At 38.9% G+C, this 20,011-nt stretch overlaps 1 protein-coding gene across 3 annotated transcripts in view; it reads left to right on the forward strand.

Moving 5' to 3' along the window:
- The window catches only part of ralgapa1 (Ral GTPase activating protein catalytic subunit alpha 1), an 81,173-nt gene that overhangs the window by 38,229 nt on the left and 22,933 nt on the right, over positions 1-20,011 (forward strand). For all 3 annotated transcript variants that reach the window (XM_085343637.1, XM_085343638.1, XM_085343639.1), the window contains exons 35-44: positions 1,181-1,299; positions 1,419-1,538; positions 1,774-2,416; positions 2,496-2,611; positions 4,101-4,225; positions 8,749-8,820; positions 8,955-9,078; positions 9,922-10,077; positions 13,057-13,215; positions 14,261-14,388. In XM_085343637.1, coding sequence (XP_085199763.1) covers positions 1,181-1,299; positions 1,419-1,538; positions 1,774-2,416; positions 2,496-2,611; positions 4,101-4,225; positions 8,749-8,820; positions 8,955-9,078; positions 9,922-10,077; positions 13,057-13,215; positions 14,261-14,388 — 1,762 coding nt within the window. The remainder of the gene's footprint in view (positions 1-1,180; positions 1,300-1,418; positions 1,539-1,773; positions 2,417-2,495; positions 2,612-4,100; positions 4,226-8,748; positions 8,821-8,954; positions 9,079-9,921; positions 10,078-13,056; positions 13,216-14,260; positions 14,389-20,011) is intronic.

Consider the following 20,011-nt stretch of genomic DNA (forward strand, 5'->3'; position numbering starts at 1 on the left):
AGTAACACTCCAGTCCAATCAGCCCTACAGAAGGCTGCAATGCAGAAGAATTACTTTGCTAAACCTCTGCTAAAAGATAATGAGAGAAAATTAGTTTATTTTTATTCAATCAGCGCACATTAATCAGAGAGTAAACAGTAGATATAAAGCCTGCTGTGTGTGTAATGAATAGAGACTGAAGAGGGTCAGCCAAAGGCAACACTCTCTGCAAAGTGATTAAAGTTTATTTATATAGTGCTTTTCACAGACAAGCCCCAAAAATGCTTAAAACACAATTGATATGAAAATAGAATTAAAATAAACATAAATAACAAAACAATTTCAGCAGAAGGCCTGAAAAAATGTTTTGTTTTAAAGACTCTACAGAGTCAGCTTAACAGAGCTGGAGTGGCAAACTGATCCAGAGCCCTGCTGCCACAGCCTGAAAGCCTCTGTGCCCCTCTAGTCTTCAGTCTTGTATGAGGAACAGAAACAAGCATGAACTCTTCTAAACATCAATAAAATCTATCTTTTGACAACCAAAAGCTAAATATATATTTTTATATTTATATCAGCACCGATCCATAATTAACCCTTATAACAGAAATATATCTTTAAGCTTTTTGTACATCATCTGGGATGGACTTTGTTCTTGCTTTAATATTTTATTTTATTTTCTTATTTTAAAATGAGCAAAATTTTTGTATATATATTTTATATTATATTCTCTAAAGAACATTGGATCAGTGTTCTCACAGTAAACAGCCTTACTTGTTTCTCATTTTAAGTAATAAAACTATTCAATGTATTGTTGTTTTAATGGTTCATCTCTAAATGTATTAAAGTGTAACAGCAATGAATTATATTTGTATTAATGGTATATGCATTGACTTACATTTAATAGAATTTCTAATTACTAATACTCAGTGTGTTGTTTCTGCGATGATACCAAGCAGTTTCTTTATGATTTCCAAAAACCATAAATATAATTCGGCATTGCTATTGCTTAACCCCCCCACCCCCACCCCACCTGCTGCAGCTTCCCTTTAAATTTTCTCCAGAGCAATAACACCTTTGTCTTACAGTTTACTTTCTAAATCCTGACAGTCCAATCCCTTATTTTTATTTTTCATTATAGGTGATGAAATGACGATCTGCTACCTCCTTACTATATCTTTTATCATCTGTATTCTCTCTGCAGTTCGTAGCCGTATTCAGCATGGCCTCGTCTCCATTGCAGCCAGAACAGTTATTACCCACCTGGTAAACCATCTGGGACATTATCCCATGTCCGGAGGCCCCGCTACTCTGTCCAGTCAGGTACTGTTACTTTGAGTTTGGTGGGTTAACTAAGTTATGTTAAAGGGAGGTGACTCTGCGAAATGTTGAAAGCTGTTGTTATTTTGCTGCTGTAGTAAATATAACGTCATGTTTTGCAGGTGTGTGAAAACCAGGACAACCCGTTCTGTGAGAGTGCAGATCTTGGGCCAGAACTTTTCCATTCACCAAACCTGCAGTTCCTGGTTCTGAATGGATCCACGCTGCTGTCTGTGCTTCAGGTAAATCTTCATAAATGTTCCACTTGCTTCTAAGTGTATTTGTCAGGGTTAAACGTACATGAATTTATTACTTGAATAATTACTTTTACACCTGGAATACAAATGATGACTACTGCATTTATTATATTATTAACACATTAGTGGGGAAACAATCTTTAAATAATATAAAATATTTATTTTGTGATTTCTTTACTATTTTATTTTATTTTTTGCTTCTTCTGCCGCTATTTCCCAGATCCGATCAGAGTCCGGTGTGCCAGGAGGCGGAATGACGGCTGGTTTGTCCTCTGCTCCCGCTTGTGTTCGCGTCATCATCCGAGATGTAGCTGGAAAACACTCGTGGGACTCCGCCGTCCTCTATGGGCCTCCGCCATGTTCTCCTAACAGTCCAGCGCACACACTTTTAACACACACGCAGTCACCTCACACTACAAATCTTCATTTACGCACCCCACCAGGAGGTCTGCTGAAAAAGATGGGAGCGAAAAGAGAAGATGGCGAAGAGGACGGGCAAGAGGAGAGGGGGGCAGAGGAGGGAGTGAGAACGGATGGTGACAGGCAGGAGTATCAGGGAGAGGGAGAGGAGGAAGCAGAGGAGAGGAAAGCAAGTGAGGGGGAGAAAGAAGATCAGAGAGATGGTGGAGGTGGATTTGAAAGGGAAGAAGAAGAGGAGGAGGAGGAGAAAGATGAACATCGAATGGATAGTGAGGCAGATCCAGCAAAGTCGAGTTTAGAGCAGCATCTGGCTCCGCCATTGGCTAAACGCGTGTGTCGGGAGGCGGTGCCAGCGTGGGACTCACTGAGAGAAGGAGATGATGCACTGGATGAAATGCTGCAGTATCTGGGATACTCGAGTCCTGAGTGTCTGCAGAGAGCTGGTATTTTCTTTAATCTGAACTCTACAGCTGTTCAGCACATTCCTAAGTAGCAACTCTGATTCCTGATTGGTTCCCACAGGTATGCCGCTCAACATCCCAGCACCTCCTCCAGTGTGTGTTTCAGAGAAGCAGGAGAACGATGTGATCAATGCCATCCTGAAACAAAGTGCTGCTGAGAGAGACTTCGTCCTTCATGTGCGTGCTGCCTATGTTCACATCAATAGCAATCATTAAACTCCCGAGCCTTTAGTTATTGGACCTTCACACATGCAGTACAGCATGTGTTTCCCTATGTGGGGATTTATTACAGTTCTATCGTCAGACTTGTTTTAAGAGTTATTGTTTGTTTTGTTTTTTTCAGCCATTGCTAATATATGTCATGATTTTTCTGTTAAAATAAGTCAACGTGTCTATTGTAGAAAAAGCTTTGTTGTCCCTACTGCACAGAATCAAAGGAACATGCCTCCTAAACACAGAGAAGCTAACTCATAATACCAAAACTGTTGTTTATTTTATCAGTGAATCCAGCATTTCTGAAGGAAAAAAGTTCATCTACACTCACTGGTAAATTTGCTAGTTACACCTTGCTAATGCCACAGAGGGCTCCCCAATTTTGCATTTAGAGCAACCCTAATTCTTCATGGCATAGATTCAACAAGGTGCTGGAATCATTCTTCAAAGATTTTTTTTCCATGTTAACATGATGGCATCACCCAGGTGTGTCAGCTGCACATCCTGTGATGTGAGTCTCCTGTTCCATTGCATCCCAATGCTTCTCTTTTGGTTTGAGAGCTGATGACTGTGAAGGCTATTTGAGTACACTGACTCTTTGTCATGTTTCAAAAAAAAAAAAAACTTATTTGAGGTGATATGAGGTTTCTGACATGATATGTTATCCTTCTGGAGATGGGTACACTGTAGTCATATAGAGATGGGCATGTCAGCCTGTCAGTAATACTCAGATCGGCTGTGGCATTTAAATGATGTTCAGTTGGTATTTATGGGCCCAAAGAAATCTTATGCCACACACCATTACACCAGCAGCCTGACCAGTGATTAAAAAAAACAGAATAGCCTTCACGTTTACACCAAATCCTGGATCTACCATTGTTATGTCACAGCAGAAATTGAGACTCATCAAACCAGAAAATGTTTCTCTAATCTTTTGTTATACAGCTTTGTGGTATTGTGGTATCATTTTCCTGTTCTTAGCTGACAGGAGTGTCTCTCAGTGTGGTCTTCTAGTTATGGGTGTCTGAGAAAATCCCAGCAGATCAGCACTTTCTGAAATATCCAGACCATCTGACACCAACAACCACTTAAATCACCTTTGCTCTGAATTATGATGCTCAGTTTGAGCTTCAGCAGGTCATATGACCATGTTTATGCCTGAATGCACCGAGTTGCTGCCATGGGATTGTTGATTAGGTATTTGTATTAACAAGCAGCTGAACAGGTGTACCTAACAAAGTGGCCAGTGGGTGTATTAAAATTGATTTTACATCATTCTGATTTGAAAATAATCTGAGAAAAACACTTGGTTTAGTGTAGCGTGATTAAAAGCACCACCATTATGTTTGTTGTCATAAGCCTCAGTGGTGGCTGGCGCTCATTGTTGTATTTTCCATGTTTTATTTAATTTTTTGGTTTTTGTGCATTAAAATGAAGCGATCGAATGTTTCAGAGAGGTGAGGAGCTGAACATGAGAGCCGTGCATCAGACTGAACCAGAGACTCAGACGCCACAGTCGGCCTTCTATTACTGCAGACTACTGATCAACATACTGGGGCTCAACTCCTGGGAGAAGAGGTAAGATCGAGCACTGCACGCTGTGACAATCCGAAATTAAACTGGAATTTTGGGTTAATGATATTTATGTTCGCTTTTTATCAACAGTATTTGTGCCACTTCTAAACTTTATGTTAATGATCACTTTAAAAGGGATTATTAAGGCTGTGTAATGTACCTCTGTTTTTAAGATGAGTTGTGGTCCACAGGGTAATATCTAAATGTTCAGTTAAAATTCAAATACAAAAGAAAACCTGGATAATCCTCATTTCTAAAATATAAAATGGCCCAAATTTAAAACGGACCTAATGTTTTAAACATTATGACCCAAAATAAGCAGCATAAACTTGTTTGGAAAGTATTTACAGAGGTTAGAGTCAGGAGATAATTTCCCAATGACTTCTTTAGGACCAGAAGTATTTTTGCAGCCACGGCTATCGCCCCCTGGAGACGATTAAAAAGAATGCAGGCTTCAGGAACTTCTCATTAGCTTATTTTCAGCCTGCCTTGTTAAAGACTTTTAAAACTGTCATTTTAACATCAGAGTTAATGTGGATTAAATGGCCAGTAGGGAAACTGCAGTTTTTAGCTTTGTGTTTTAATCCTGGTTGAAACACAACAGTCACAGCACACAGTAGTCGCATTAAAATTCTACTACAGTAAAAATATTTGTCAGTGTATGGTGGTGACTTTGAAAAGAGGTGATTTCTTTTATCGTTTCTACAACGCAGCGGACTTTACCAACTGTTGCTAGATGTGTAAGTGCAACATAGTTATTATATGGTACCGTCACAAAGGCTTTACTAAAAAATATAACACACAATCACACTATATTGATATAAACAACCTTGTTGCATCCCGTATCTCATGAAAATATATCTATAGCCCTTAGATAATGTTACTCCAAATGAGTTTTAGTTTTTAACATGGATATTTTTTTTACTCTCTAGTTTAATTTTATGAATATATTATTCTTTCCATTAAGACACGATGGTTTATTCTGTCATTTAAAAGCCATAAAACATCATTTTTGTACAAGCTATACTAACTAAGAGGCTGTTTTCGATCTGGAGTGTCTCTTTGAGCAAAGCATATTCTTGCTTAATGCAAATGAAACAAAAAAAGATTCAAATTCAACAGAGTGCCCTTTTTTTTTCTTTTTTCATTACACTTCACATTTTGCCATTCATAATGCACAGCATTTCATCTTCTCAGTGACTCTGGGCTAAAATACACAATGTCGGGGTATCACTTTAAAAGTGCCCAGCCATCTAATGGACCCTCATCGCTCTTTATACTTTATCCAGGGAATTACACTTTCTGCATTCAGCCTGCACAATAGACTTCTTAACACACTGTGCTTGTGTGTGAGTGTGTGTGTATAAAGAGTGTGTGATAATGAGTATAGTGCTCTATTGATCAAATTCAACCCATTTGGAGTTAGAATAAAAGAAGAGGAGAGAATGATCGAGCGTGAAGTGGCAAATCAGAAAACAGGATGAAATGAGGCACATGTAAATGTAGACAGTGAATTTAAAAAAAAATGACATGGTGCCAGAAAAGGTGAGTGGATTTGGAAGGTAAAAATGAGAAATTTGGATGTTGGAGAAAAGGGAGAATAGACGGACAAGGATGAAAGAAAAGAAGAGATTGTCTAATCATGTGTTATTGTCTCTCCAGGTATTCATATGGGGCATTACAGATACTAAGATACTGACAGTCACCTACGTGCGTGCATGTGTGTGTCCCCTTTTATGCTTTTCCCTATAATCCAGGGTGTAAATGGAGTCTTTGAGAGCAGAGAATGAGGCCATTACCAAGTATCAGTTTAATAAAGACCAAATTGCTGTCCCCCTCTCGTTCTCTCTCTCTCTTTATCTCCTGCTCTTTCTATCCCGTTTTTCCCCTTTCTCTAAGAGTGAAAAGAGTGACGTGTCATTATCAGTCCACTCCAAGCTTCACCGCTCGAGTCTAGGTTTTATATCAGCGGTGCAGAGGTTGGGGGCTGGTCGCTGGGACACTTTGAACGGCCTCAGGACAAGTTAGTCTGCATGAAAGGCTTTTGTTTTCATTAATAATAATGTCCCTTTTCTTTTGTTTGGACCCTGAAAGTGGCGTCGACATAAACTGCAGGCCCTGTGATGTGTGGCTGCATTTGCTCATTTATATTAAAACCCAGTAATCTGTATTTGTAAGGCCAGAGTTGAGGCAGCAGCTTCAGAAACCCAGCACCTCCCCTGCCTCTTACACACATTTTGTTTTATATTGAGAACAAAACATAGTAAAAATTGGACTGCAAATACCCCCTGAAGCCATTTTAGACAGACCTACAGGAAAACCAACATGCTATCCTTGAAAAAATAGTTGCTTCACAAGTCCATCTTCACCTAACTGATAATAACCTTTATGAACAGTTCCAGTCTGGCTTTCGTCCTCTACATAGCACTGAAACTGCTCTTATAAAAATAACAAACGACCTTCTTATAGCAGCTGATTCTGGTCTCCTCTCCATCCTTATCCTTCTTGATCTGAGTGCAGCTTTTGACACCATCTCTCATCCCATTCTCCTTAGCAGATTAGCTTCTATTGGTCTCTCTCACACTCCACTAGCCTGGTTTAAATCATACCTATCTGACCGCACTCAGTTCATTCAATTAAAATCCTTCACTTCTCAGCTTTCTCCTTTATCCACTGGGGTGCCCCAGGGATCTGTCCTCGGGCCCCTTCTTTTCATCATCTACCTTCTTCCACTCGGACATATTTTTCGTAAATATAATATTCAGTTCCACTGCTACGCCGATGACACCCAGCTCTATCTCTCTACCAAACCTGACTCTACTCTTCCTCCACCCTCCCTCATCCTCTGTCTAGCTGAACTTAATTCTTGGTTCTCCTCCAACTTTCTTAAACTCAACAGCAATAAATCGGAACTTCTTCTGGTTGGCACTAAACGACTGCTATCCAGAATTAACAATTTCTCTCTCACCATCAATAACTCGCTGGTCCCTATCTCTCCCTCTGTGAAAAGCTTGGGTGTCATTCTCGATAGCACATTATCCTTTAACTCACATATCAATAATATTACACGTGCAGCATATTTCCAACTCCGTAACATTAATCGCCTCCGCCCCTTCCTCACACCTCACGCCACTGCCATTCTCATCCATAATCTTGTTATCTCTAGAATTGACTACTGCAACTCATTATTATTTGGCCTCACACAAAAATCTATCAACAAGCTCCAACGTGTCCAGAACTCTGCTGCCCGTATTATTACTAGGACTTCTTCTACCCACCACATCTCCCCAATCCTGAAGCAACTTCACTGGCTCCCGGTCAAATTTCGCATCCATTTTAAAATAATTCTGTATACATTCAAGGCTATTCATTCTCTCTCTCCACCGTACCTCTCTGACTTATTACAGATGAAGCTCCCATCCCGCTGCCTCAGATCTTCATCTTCTCTTTCTCTCTCTGTTCCCTCTGCTCGTCTGATCACAATGGGAGGGAGGGCCTTTAGCTGCTCTGCCCCTCGACTTTGGAATTCCCTACCCCCGGACCTCAGAAATATTAGTTCATTCTCTCTTTTTAAGTCCACCCTCAAAACTCATCTGTTTAAAATTGCCTATTCTTAAATTTCTGTATGTTTTAACTTTTATCTTCTATTTTTACCATTGTGTATATTTCCAGTTTTTATCTGTTGTACAGTGTCCTTGGGTGCTTTGAAAGGCGCTATTTAAATAAAATGTATTATTATTATTATTATTATGTGATTGTGTTTAGTAGTAGCAATTACTGGACAACCACAGCTGTCAACAACAGCTGGTAACCCCCAGCCCACGTTAAAATGATTTAGAGGACCCAAACAGATTAGCCACAAGGGACTGAATGTTAAAATCCTTCTTTAAAATCTGGGTTGTGGTAATTTATGGGTGATCTGTCAGTGTGCGTCTTCCTCAGTCTCCACTCCTCCTCTCTATAGTCTTGTATTAAAATGAGGTTTTTTTTCCTCAAGCGCTGAGTTTGTGGATCTAGAAGAAGCATGTTATAGGGTGTCAATAGAAGAACTGTGGTACTGCATGGGGAAGTCAAAAGTGACAGATGTGAGGCTAGTGCAGGACATTTACTGCATAGTTAAAGGCTAAAAGGTCCATTCAGAGGCAAGAAGTGATCAGGGACTATGTTTAAAGATACCTATAATTCCTAAATAGATCATGCAGTGCAACAGGTAATATTGTTAAACTCCTTGAATTAAAGCTAAAAGTCTCCATTTCAGTCTCACCTTGATTGTTTGATTATTATTATTTTTAAATCCCCTTCAATAGTATGATAGTATGGTCCAAAATGAGGGGGGAAAACAACATTGTCATGCTTTAAACCCTTGTGGACTTTAAACAGCACTTCTTATTTTGCCATTGTGTGAGGGTGACAAAAACCTGCAACCAGCTAATTAGTAGAGACAGGAGTGACAGCCGGGCAGTGATCAGGCAGTTCAATCTTAATGATGATTAATGGTTCCTGACTTGTGCACTTCTGTCTTACAGGAGTAGTTTTCACTTGCTGAGGAAGAATGAGAAATTACTGAGAGAGCTGAAGAACCTGGATTCACGGCAGTGGTGAGGAGCCTGGAAAAAATCCATCTTTTCTGTTCATTCAGCTTTTTGTCGGATCATACTTTGAACCGGTTTGGTGTTGCAGCTTTAATAGGTTCTCATCTGTTTTGTTTTGTTTTTTCTTCATTCTCTTCCAGCCGTGAAACCCATAAAATTGCAGTATTTTACGTGGCTGAAGGCCAAGAGGACAAACACTCCATACTGACTAACACAGCTGGCAGCCAGGCATATGAGGACTTTGTTTCTGGACTGGGGTGGGAGGTGAGAACACATTTATACATATATTACTTATCATTATTATGGATTTAGCATTATCAGGACCATTTCAAAGTAATGAAAACCTAAACAGTCACCTGTATGTTTTATTCTTTTTAGCAGTGTGTGATGAAGCAAAACACATAATTAATGCAATAACAGTAATATTTCAGCCTATGAAACCAAATACTGTGAATTCTGCTTAAGTCATCTTTAGTGAATACATGTACTCTAAGGTTTAATATGATCAGCTTTGGCACACAGCTGTGGCCCACCTTGTTCAAACCTTCTGTTTGTGAATGGCAGCCAATCAGGAGGATGCCAGGAGGAAAATTCACATTTTAATTAGGCAAAATAAGTTAAAACAGTTTGCAGATACTCATATGCTATGCCTCAGAGCTTGGATTGTTTTTCACTGGTGATTGTTGATAAAAATTGTGGGGGCTTAGAAGGGCGTGAACCACTGGCTTAAAGGGGAAGGAGCTAAAGTGGCTCGTTTCAGACAGAGGTGGAACATTAAGCCGAAGTAAAAGATAAATAGTTATATTTTGAACTAGAATCCATGCAGTGCTATTCCAGCAGAGTTCAAGAATTAAAATCTGGAGAAAGGAAGTTTGAAATTTGGGAAATTAGCTGGTTATTTAGGATCATTTACTGCTACTGACAAAAACTTGTTTTCTTTATAATATGTTAGCACTTTGATTAGATGTTTAGGGACAAGAATATAGCGTGAACACAATCCACAGCATTTATAGCCTTACATAATATGAAATAAGCTAACTGAACGCAGAGGTTATATTTTGCTAAATGGACCTCGCTTGATATTGTTTGTGTGCTTGGGCCATTTAGGTGGACCTGCCCACTCACTGTGGTTTCATGGGAGGCCTTCAGAGAAATCGCAGCACAGGCCAGACCACTCCTTACTACGCCACTTCCACTACTGAGGTCATCTACCACGTCTCCACTCGCATGCCCCACGACCAGGACCTTAACCTCACCAAGAAGGTAACACACTCGACACAGTTTATCTAGACATGCAGATGGATGTATACAGGCTCTCTGTGAAGGGTGCTAGTTCCTCTTCGGTGTTTTTTGTTTTTTTGTTTCTTATAGAGTGTTAATAGTGCTCCCCACTGTAGCAGTAGTAAATTTATAACCAGTCGCAATTAAGTATGAAATATGTGTCATTAGCAGCACTTTATTTGCTGTTTTGGGCAACACAAAAAACCACTGTGACATTTCAAAAATTGTCAAAATTGCTTGATAGATGGATGGAAACATCTCCCAGACTACATCTGACTGTGTTTTATGTGCTGTGGAAAAGAGTAATTAGTAATAATGAGCATGCTTATTGTTCGAATTTCACTTCTTTTATGTAGTGAGGGGACAAGAACTCCTTAGTCCTTCTTTTCGTCCACCCACACCTCTTTGATGAGCATAGGTACACACTCACACCACTCTGATGTCAGTGCTTCTACCCCACACCAATGCATTCAATAATTCCTCGGAGCAATCACGCCTGTATTTGTGCAGTGTGGCGCGTGGGGTTGTATCAGCCTCTAGGCAGCCAGGTTTATTGTGCGTGTGTGCGGTTGTGTGTGTGTGTGTCTGTGTACACACCTGTCATCCCCCAGGCACTGGGCGCTCTGCACATGGCCATAATGTCCCCATAATCAGATCATACTTCCTGCTTCTCGGCCTATCACGTCGCTTCAGGCTCCTGATTGGATTATCACCGCCTGGTCCGACACCATCAGTCTCCCTGATCAGCTGATGGCCCCATCAAACACGCATAGTCACATACGGACACGCACACACGCCACTGTGAACCCGTTTAACGTGACACAAACACACATCCACGGCAGGTTTCATTCACATCCATCTGCCCAAATAACCGCACAGCCATACATTTGTGTTAATGCTGGACAAAGCGAGTGTACACAGGCTTACAGACACAGTTTGACAAACGTGTCCACAAACAGGTTAAACTGAGATTTATCATTGCCACCCACTGAAAATACAAACAGTGTTGTCCATCGCAGGACATTTTTCCAGGTCTACGTCGTGGTCTGTCTCATCTGTGCAAAACACGATTAAATGATTAAAGCTGCATTACACCAGGTGATCGTGGCATCAGAGATGACATCACTCTGAGCTTCGTCACTGAAACATTTTTAAAATAAAAGTACAGCTCAGAGAGGCATATCAGACACCAAGACTCCAGACTGCCTTAAACTGTGCCACCTAATTGTTCTGACACCCAAAAAATACGACTTGAGGCTCATAACTCTTTCTTAAAGTGCAGTAATGGAAAGAGCATCAGTTCCCAGTATTACTGATGACTGTGAGTATCCTGCAGACACAGGAGGGGGTTTAGATTTATTCAAGGCAAAACTTCACAGATATATCAACTTTATGCTTTTCCCATCAAGTTCTGTCAGGTTAATTAAGCCTATAACTCACTGTATTCAGGTAAATTCAAGTCAGTGCTGCATGTTGGCGAAATCACGTCCAAATGTGTTAAATAATGCTTACATTTAAAAAAAAAAAAAAATTTAGTTGACCCCAAGCTTGTATACGAGCTGAGGATCAAGCGATGAACTCCAGGGTCAATGCAAAAGTGCAAAAACCTGCAATTCCTCCAGTGGCCACTTGATGCTGGCTAAACAAGTGAGTCAGTTCACAAAGACTAAAATAACCCAGTTAATAACTAATATCCCCATCGAAACAACTGTACTGTTGTAACTACGGAGCCCCGCAGGGGACATGGGAGAAAAAAAAATTAAGACGGACTTTTGCGAGATCTCGCAAAACTATCTCGGGATCTCGCAAAACGATCTCGGGATCTCGCAAAACGATCTCGGGATCTCGCAAAACGATCTCGGGATCTCGCAAAACGATCTCGCAAAACGATCTCGCAAAACGATCTCGCAAAACGATCTCGCAAAACGATCTCGCAAAACTATCTCGGGATCTCGCAAAAGTTTTAGCCGCATTCTTCCCGTTAGCTCGAAGCTAACGGGAGGTCGAGACCCACTACAGCCGGGAGGAACATCGCTTTCCCGGCAAATCGTGCCTCGACCTCCCGGTCGGCTTCGAGCCGGCGTCCGAAGAATGCGGCTAAAAGTTTTGCGAGATCTCGCAAAAGTTTTGCGAGATCTCGCAAAAGTCCGTCTTAATTATTTTTTTTCTCCCATGTCCCCTGCGGGGCTCCGTAGTAACTCATCTCTCTGATGGGCAGCAGTAAGCTGACAGTTGACTGTAAGGCCTCACCTTCACTAGTTCCAGTCTTTGAACTGGACTAGCTGATAAGTTATAGGCACTAATGTATGTAACGGGTAGTGTAACATAAATCCCACCATGTGTAAAATACAGTATGTGATGTCTACAAACCAAATTACATCATTAAACTTTGCATCCCGGTGCACTATTTAATTAGTCATAAAAGTAACTGCAGTTAAACATTTAAAAGGATCTGTCTTCAGCGTGTTTGTCTCATGGCCGAGGACAAGACTGGCAGCTATCAGAAGGTGTGTACAGAGACCTCTGTACACACCTTCTGGAGGACAACCCCCACCTGCCACCTCCCAGAGGTGGCAGGTGGGGGTGTGTGTTTTGGCAGACATCAAGGTTAATGACTGAGCTGTCACCAGCCCCGACTGTAGTCGGCGTGGGTGTGAATCTCACACACAGTCAGAGGATCACACACAATCCCATCTGTCTTCGAGCCCCTACTCCATCTTTCCGGGGCTTCACTTTGTCTTGTTGTCCACTCTCCATCTTCACACACGCACTCCATCACGGCCAGGGCCACCTAAACCACATATACACACAGACTTCAAAGCCTTGGGGTTATGATGGATACAGCCTATCCAGCTCCGTTTGCAGATCCCTCTCGGTCAATGTTGGTGTTTGAGTAATAATGTATATTTTTCTTCCATTTTGATTCTATTAATTTCTTTTCTTTCTTTTTTGCCTCTCCAGCTCAGACATCTTGGCAACGACGAAGTCCACATCGTCTGGTCAGAACATTCCAGGGACTACCGCCGCGGGATCATCCCCACTGAGTTCGGAGATGTGCTAATCATCATCTACCCCATGAAGAACCACATGTATTCCATCCACATACTCAAAAAACCAGAGGTAAACACGCAGGACTAGGCAGTTGTTCCTTACACACAGACCTTTAAAGCTCATTATTAAAACCTGGCATGGTAATTTAACTGCCCCCTGAGCTTATCACTGATGGCTATCTGTGTCACCTTTTGTGGGAATTGTTGGCCAATCAATGTAATCTTTCCCATTATCAGTGGCAGCAGTGCCAAATTAAAGGAAAAATCGAAACACTTTTCTAAATGCAGCCTTTTTTAGCTGTATTTGTGGCAAAGCAACAATGAAATGTTAAATAAGTGAAATGTTCACTTATTAAAAGTCTTACTTAGTTAGCCATTTTTGTATTTTTTTTTATACTTAGACTTGTGTGGATTTGGGGAAAATTTGGTTGGAGAAAAAAAATGAGAACAATATTTGGTCCATGATTTTATGTTTCCTACCAGACCCCACAGATATGCATCCAGATTGACTAACAATCCTAGAGAGAGTCTTGCCCCAAGTCTTTCTGATCTGGTTAATGTATCAGTCTAAAGCACACAGACATTAATACCACAGCACTGATGGCATAACTCTATTTCAAACAAGCCCTAACACAATAAAATGCTGCTTTTTTTTTCTCTGTGACATAGATACCACAGCACTAATAACATAATCGTATTCTCTTTCATTCATTCTGCAGGGAAAAATATTGAATTATCATGAATCCAAAAACAAGTTAGATAAGATATTCCCTTTGTTGTTGTCCTGAAAGCACATGTATTCGGCCACAGAGCGCATGGCTTGGAGACCTGGTCCACAAATAAACTCAATAAAAGTCCGGCATTAGTTTCTTTGGTGGATTCCACAAGCAAAGCATTGAATTATATGGGAAAGTCAAAGCCTGAATCAAATATTGTATCATTACAAAAATCTGTGGCGTCAATCATTACTTGTCAGGGTCGGTTCAGTAGAACTGAGTAACTCCCACTGTTTCATAAAAATCTAGACTTTTCAGGGTTTTCTTTAAAAAAAAAAATCTAATTTGAACTATATAAAGGAATAAACGTGGATTTAATGCCAGTTTTGTTCTCTGTAGGTTCCTTTCTTTGGTCCGCTGTTTGATGGAGCCATTGTGGACATGAAGATTTTGCCCACCATGGTGAGAGCGACAGCTATCAACGCGAGCCGGGCCCTTAAATCCCTCATCCCTCTCTACCAGAACTTGTATCCTTTAAAACCCTCATATGAAAATTTAGGATAAAAAGGCAAAGGTAGGATGCTGAAAATGAGTTTTCTCTCTGGTTTTTCTCTTTTCTTGTGTTATATTAGCATATTATTTATATTGTTATGTATTATGTTTGCGTTTTAAGAGATATTTAACCTCACAAGACTCTTTTGCCACAAACTTCAGGAAAAAAAACTTCATTCAAAACTCAAAGGTCTGCAGCACGTGGATTTATGCTATTACCAGCTCTCTGTTTAGGTCTGAAGACTTCAGCTATTCCTGCACTTTGCAAAGTTTTAAGTATCAAGGTGAACGAGAGTCACACCAAATACATATCTAATTTCTTTCTTTCTTTTTTTCCAAATGATTGCTCAGAAGAATTCAGGGGAGTATTTTATTATTATTGGCCTGAAAGAGTTTGCAAAACACTTTAAATATCACTGTGTCTAACCTTCACTGAAACAGGTAGGCTTGCTGACAGCTGACAGCATATCGTCCTTTGCAGCCTCGTGCAGAAAAGGCCTTCAATCTCTTTTTCTTTTGTACTGTGGTTGTAGCTTTTTTAGTGTTACATTAAACTCTTAAGTCCACTAAATGCAGTCTAAAACTATTTTTAGCAGTTTTGCATCACCTTGATATTTATTTATTTATTTATTTAATTTTTTATGACTTGCCCTGTCATCCACAATTCCACATGCTCTCAAATGATGAGATGTTTTAAAAACTTACATTGAAGTTGTGAGAATGTCGTTTTGCTGTGTGAGCTTTTGAAATCGTTGCACGTGTGAGTGTGAGAGAGAATGTTGGGTTGGAGGATTAAGAATAGCAGATCAATGTCCAGTGCTGTGCAGCTTTCAGAATATGAGAGCTCGTTTGATAGAGCTGCATTTAGTTGCCTCTGAAGTGCTATATATCAAGTGTGCGTGTTTACCCGTGCGTGGCCAGGCAGAGAAGATTGGGATGCACATTCGGAGGGTGTGTATATGTGTGTGTCTGTGAATCCGTGTGTGCAAGGAGAGAAAGGCAGACAGACAGGTGTGCATGCAGTCTGTCTGCCTGATCCGAAGCGATGGTTTGGAAGAAGCCGTGGTCGATAATTATCGATGACTCTCCTCTCTAATGCTGTTCCTAAATGAGAGGCTTTGCTCTCTGGTCTCAGAGACACACAGCCAGATAAGTATCCACATTCATACACACTCTTGATTACACTTACATGGACACAAGAGGTACAGAAATCCAAGTGAATCAATATAAAAACATGCAGATTAATTAACATTTTTCAACCAATATTTTTTTAAAGAAAGACTGTGAAACTAAAAAACAAACACAAAAACCAAAACAGTAATTGTCCCCCATGTCTGTGTGCATATCTTTGTGTTCTCTCTTTTCTTTGTGTTCAAAACTGCCTGATGACCAATTAAAGGAAAAACATAATCACTTCCTGCTGTGACAAAACAAATTTCCCACGTGTGGGACTAATAAAGGTTATCTTATCTTATCTTATCTATTCCCTACAGTGAGAGGATCCGATGGCTCCGTTTTGTCGTGAGGGACTTTGTGCAGACATGCTTTGGTTCCACTTGTCCCTTTGAAAGAGAATCGTCAATACAAAGTTTTTCTGAGTGATCACCTTCATGCTGAAAAACAGGTGCTTTTAACTTCTAGGCTGAACGATTGTAATTCCTTATTATTGTGTGGATGCCCTCAATGGGCATCCACACTATTGAGTTCCTGTTTCTCTTTATTCTTTATTATTCCGGGTGTTTCCGTACACTTTTCGCCGTGGATCTACTTCCACAATTTTTGTGCTATTTTCACCGTTCAAACTCTAAACTGTTCTGCTCTTTCTGCTAATGCCGGCTATGACTTTTGGTGTTTATTACTATTATACTTTTTAAAATATTACACTTTTTTCCTTTAATTTGTCCCATTGAAATGAATGGGAAACTTCCACAATTCTGCTAAAACTTTCTTGTCTTTGAAACTTAACTACTGCCTCATACTTTCACCTAGAAACTCCATTCAAACTTTAAAATGTTCTCAAATGATTTGGCTATTCCTGTATGATTCAGCTTTTTCAGATCTTCTACCGTTTTAATCTTATCCCTCTTTGAGTTTTCAGTTGCAAAATTTTGATTTTTCAGAAAATACATGCGTTGCTATGGTTGCTATGCAATTAACTCAGAGGGGACAGTGAAACTGTTTGAATTTTCTCTTCATGTCCAAACAACTTCTTGCTACTCGCTCAATTTCCACTCAAGCCCCACAAATTATACATCAAAACGTAGGTATTTTTGCTGGCTTTCAGAAAATGTCCCTATCATTGTTGTGGGACTCATAGATATTTTGCAAATCTCCTCAGAGTAACACAAAGTCAGAAAACTCTCCATATAAACTCAATGGAGAGTTTGTTCAAAATCACCGCTGGATTTCTCTAATGAGAGGCATTTTCAAATTGTCATATCTCCTTAACGAAGCAAAGTTAAGACATGAGGCTTGTCCCCGTATATGTTCAGACACTCCTGACGCTCACAATTCAAGAATTTCTTTCTCACCTATTACCGTTCTGAAATGAGTTGGACTTGTTTGAGGGTAGGAAATTTGTCCCTCGCTCAGATTTCATCAGATTTCAAACACTGGAAATGAGGCACTTTTTTCTCTCGTCATATCTTTTTGATGGATTTCCACAGAGCCCTGAAAATTTCCATAACTGTTCACCAAAGCCTGCTGTTTCTTACGGTGAAAGAATGATTTTGATGCTCCATATAGATTTAGAGTTACCAAAGGTTGTTTGAGCGCAAGTCAAGGCAGTTTTTGCTTCGCCTCTACTCAGTTACAGTGTATTACAAGTCATATATCTTTAATAATTTATGTTTTATCTCTGAATTATGAAGACCTGAAGATTCCCCCATCTCTTCTGAATAAAACGATGCCTGAATGACCGTTCTAGCCTCTACGGTTAGGAAATTATGGCCATTTGTTCGAGTGGAATCCTGAATGTCAGAAATACACTGAAGAAAACTCACACCTCTCTCTGTGTCTGTGTGTGTAAGGGCTGACTACAGCAGGTGCAGCTAATTTAACTGACCTACATATACCAAGCCCAGACTCTCCACAGCTCCTGTTCCCTTTACTGTCTGTGTATGTGTGTCTGTGTATCAATATTTCTCCTATGTTTAAGTATTACTCCTCAATCATAGTATTTCTGCTAAAACAAAGTACTTCTGCTACATCTCAGTACTTCTGCTAAATCATAGTATTTTTGCTAAATCATAGTATTTTTGCAGAATCATGGTATTTGTGCAAAATCATGGTTTTGAGGCCAAATCATAATATTTCTGTTATTTTATAATATATGTGCTGAATATATTACATGTGCCAAATCATAGTATTTATCCCAAATTATAGTATTTATGCCAAATTACAGTATTTCTGCTAAAAAGCAGAAATAGTCCTTTTTAGCAGGAATTTCTGCCAAAAGACAGTATTTATGTTAAAACATAGTATTTCTGCTAAATCAGAGTATTCCTGCCAAATCATAGTATTTGTACTGAAACATAGTACTTCTGCCCAATCATAGTATTTGTACTGAATGATAGTACTTGTGCCAAATCATAGTATTTGTTCCAAAGCATTGTATTTGTATGGAGTCATAGTATTCCTTCTAAATCATAGTATTTCAATTAAATCTCAGTAGTTTTGTTAAAATGCAGTATTATTGCCAAATCATAGTATTTGTACCCAATCATAGTATTTTTGCCAAATCGTGGTATTTGTGCCCAATTAATAATTCTGTTATGTTATAGTATTACTACTAAGTCGTAGAATATCTGTTATGTTATAGTGTATCTGCGAAATATAGTATGTGTGCCAAATCATAGTATTTATACCAAATTACAGTATCTGTGCTAAAACATAGTATTTCTGCCATATTGTGGTATTTGTGCAAGAACATTGAACTGTTATGTTATAGTATTACTACTAAGTCATAGTATTTCTGCGTTGTTATAGTATTTGTGCTAAAACGTAGTATCTCTGCCAAGTCATAGAATTACTGCAATTTCATAGTTTTTTTTAGGAAATCTGTTATGTTATAGTATTACTATTAAGTCATAGTATTTGTGCCAAATCATAGTATTTGTGCCAAAGCATCGTATTTATATGGAGTCATAGTATTTCAATCAAATCTCAGTAGTTGTTGTTAAAACGCAGTATTATTGCCAAATCATAGTATTTGTACCCAATCTTAGTATTTCTGCTAAATCATAGCATTTGTTCCAAATCATGGTATTTGTGCAAAAACATAGTATGTCTGCAAAACCATAGTATTTGTACTAAATCATAGTACTTGTGCCAAATCATAGTATTTGTTGCACATCATAGTATTGGAACCAAAACATAGTATTTGTCCCAAAGCATCGTATTTGTATGGAGTAATAGTATTTCTTCTAAATCATAGTATTTCAATCAAATCTCAGTAGTTGTGTTAAAATGCAGTATTATTGCCAAATCATAGTATTTGTACCCAATCATAGTATTTTTGCCAAATCGTGGTATTTGTGCCCAATTAATAATTCTGTTATGTTATAGTATTACTACTAAGTCGTAGAATATCTGTTATGTTATAGTGTATCTGCGAAATATAGTATGTGTGCCAAATCATAGTATTTATACCAAATCACAGTATTTGTGCTAAAACATAGTATTTCTGCCATATTGTGGTATTTGTGCAAGAACATTGAACTGTTATGTTATAGTATTACTACTAAGTCATAGTATTTCTGCGTTGTTATAGTATTTGTGCTAAAACGTAGTATCTCTGCCAAGTCATAGAATTACTGCAATTTCATAGTTTTTTTTAGGAAATCTGTTATGTTATAGTATTACTACTAAGTCATAGTATTTGTGCCAAAGCATCGTATTTGTATGGAGTCATAGTATTTCTTCTAAATCATAGTATTTCAATCAAATCTCAGTAGTTGTTGTTAAAACGCAGTATTATTGCCAAATCATAGTATTTGAACCCAATCATAGTATTTCTGCTAAATCACAGCATTTGTGCCAAATCATGGTATTTGTGCAAAAACATAGTATGTCTGCAAAACCATAGTATATCTCTTATGTTATAGTATTACTACTAAGGCATAGTATTTATGCCAAATCATAGTATTTATGCCAAATTACAGTATTTCTGCTAAAACGCAGAAATACTACCTTTTAGCAGGAATTTCTACCAAAGGATAGTACGTCTGCTAAATCAGAGTATTTCTGCCAAATCATAGTATTTGTACTAAATCATAGTACTTGTGCCAAATCATAGTATTTGTACCCAATCATAGTATTTTTGCCATGTCATCATATTTGTGCTGAATCATGGCATTTTTGCCAAATCGTGGTATTTGTGCCCAAATAATAATTCTGTTATGTTATAGTATTACTACTAAGTTTTAGAATATCTGTTATGTTATAGTGTATCTGCGGAATATAGTATGTGTGCCAAATCATAGTATTTATACCAAATCACAGTATTTGTGCTAAAACATAGTATTTCTGCCATATTGTGGTATTTGTGCAAGAACATTGAACTGTTATGTTATAGTATTACTACTAAGTCATAGTATT

Source organism: Diplotaxodon limnothrissa, linkage group LG19 (assembly GCF_057381915.1).
Source record: "Diplotaxodon limnothrissa isolate DT_005_m linkage group LG19, D_limnothrissa_male_GT1.1, whole genome shotgun sequence".
Classification (NCBI taxonomy): Eukaryota; Metazoa; Chordata; class Actinopteri; order Cichliformes; family Cichlidae; genus Diplotaxodon; species Diplotaxodon limnothrissa.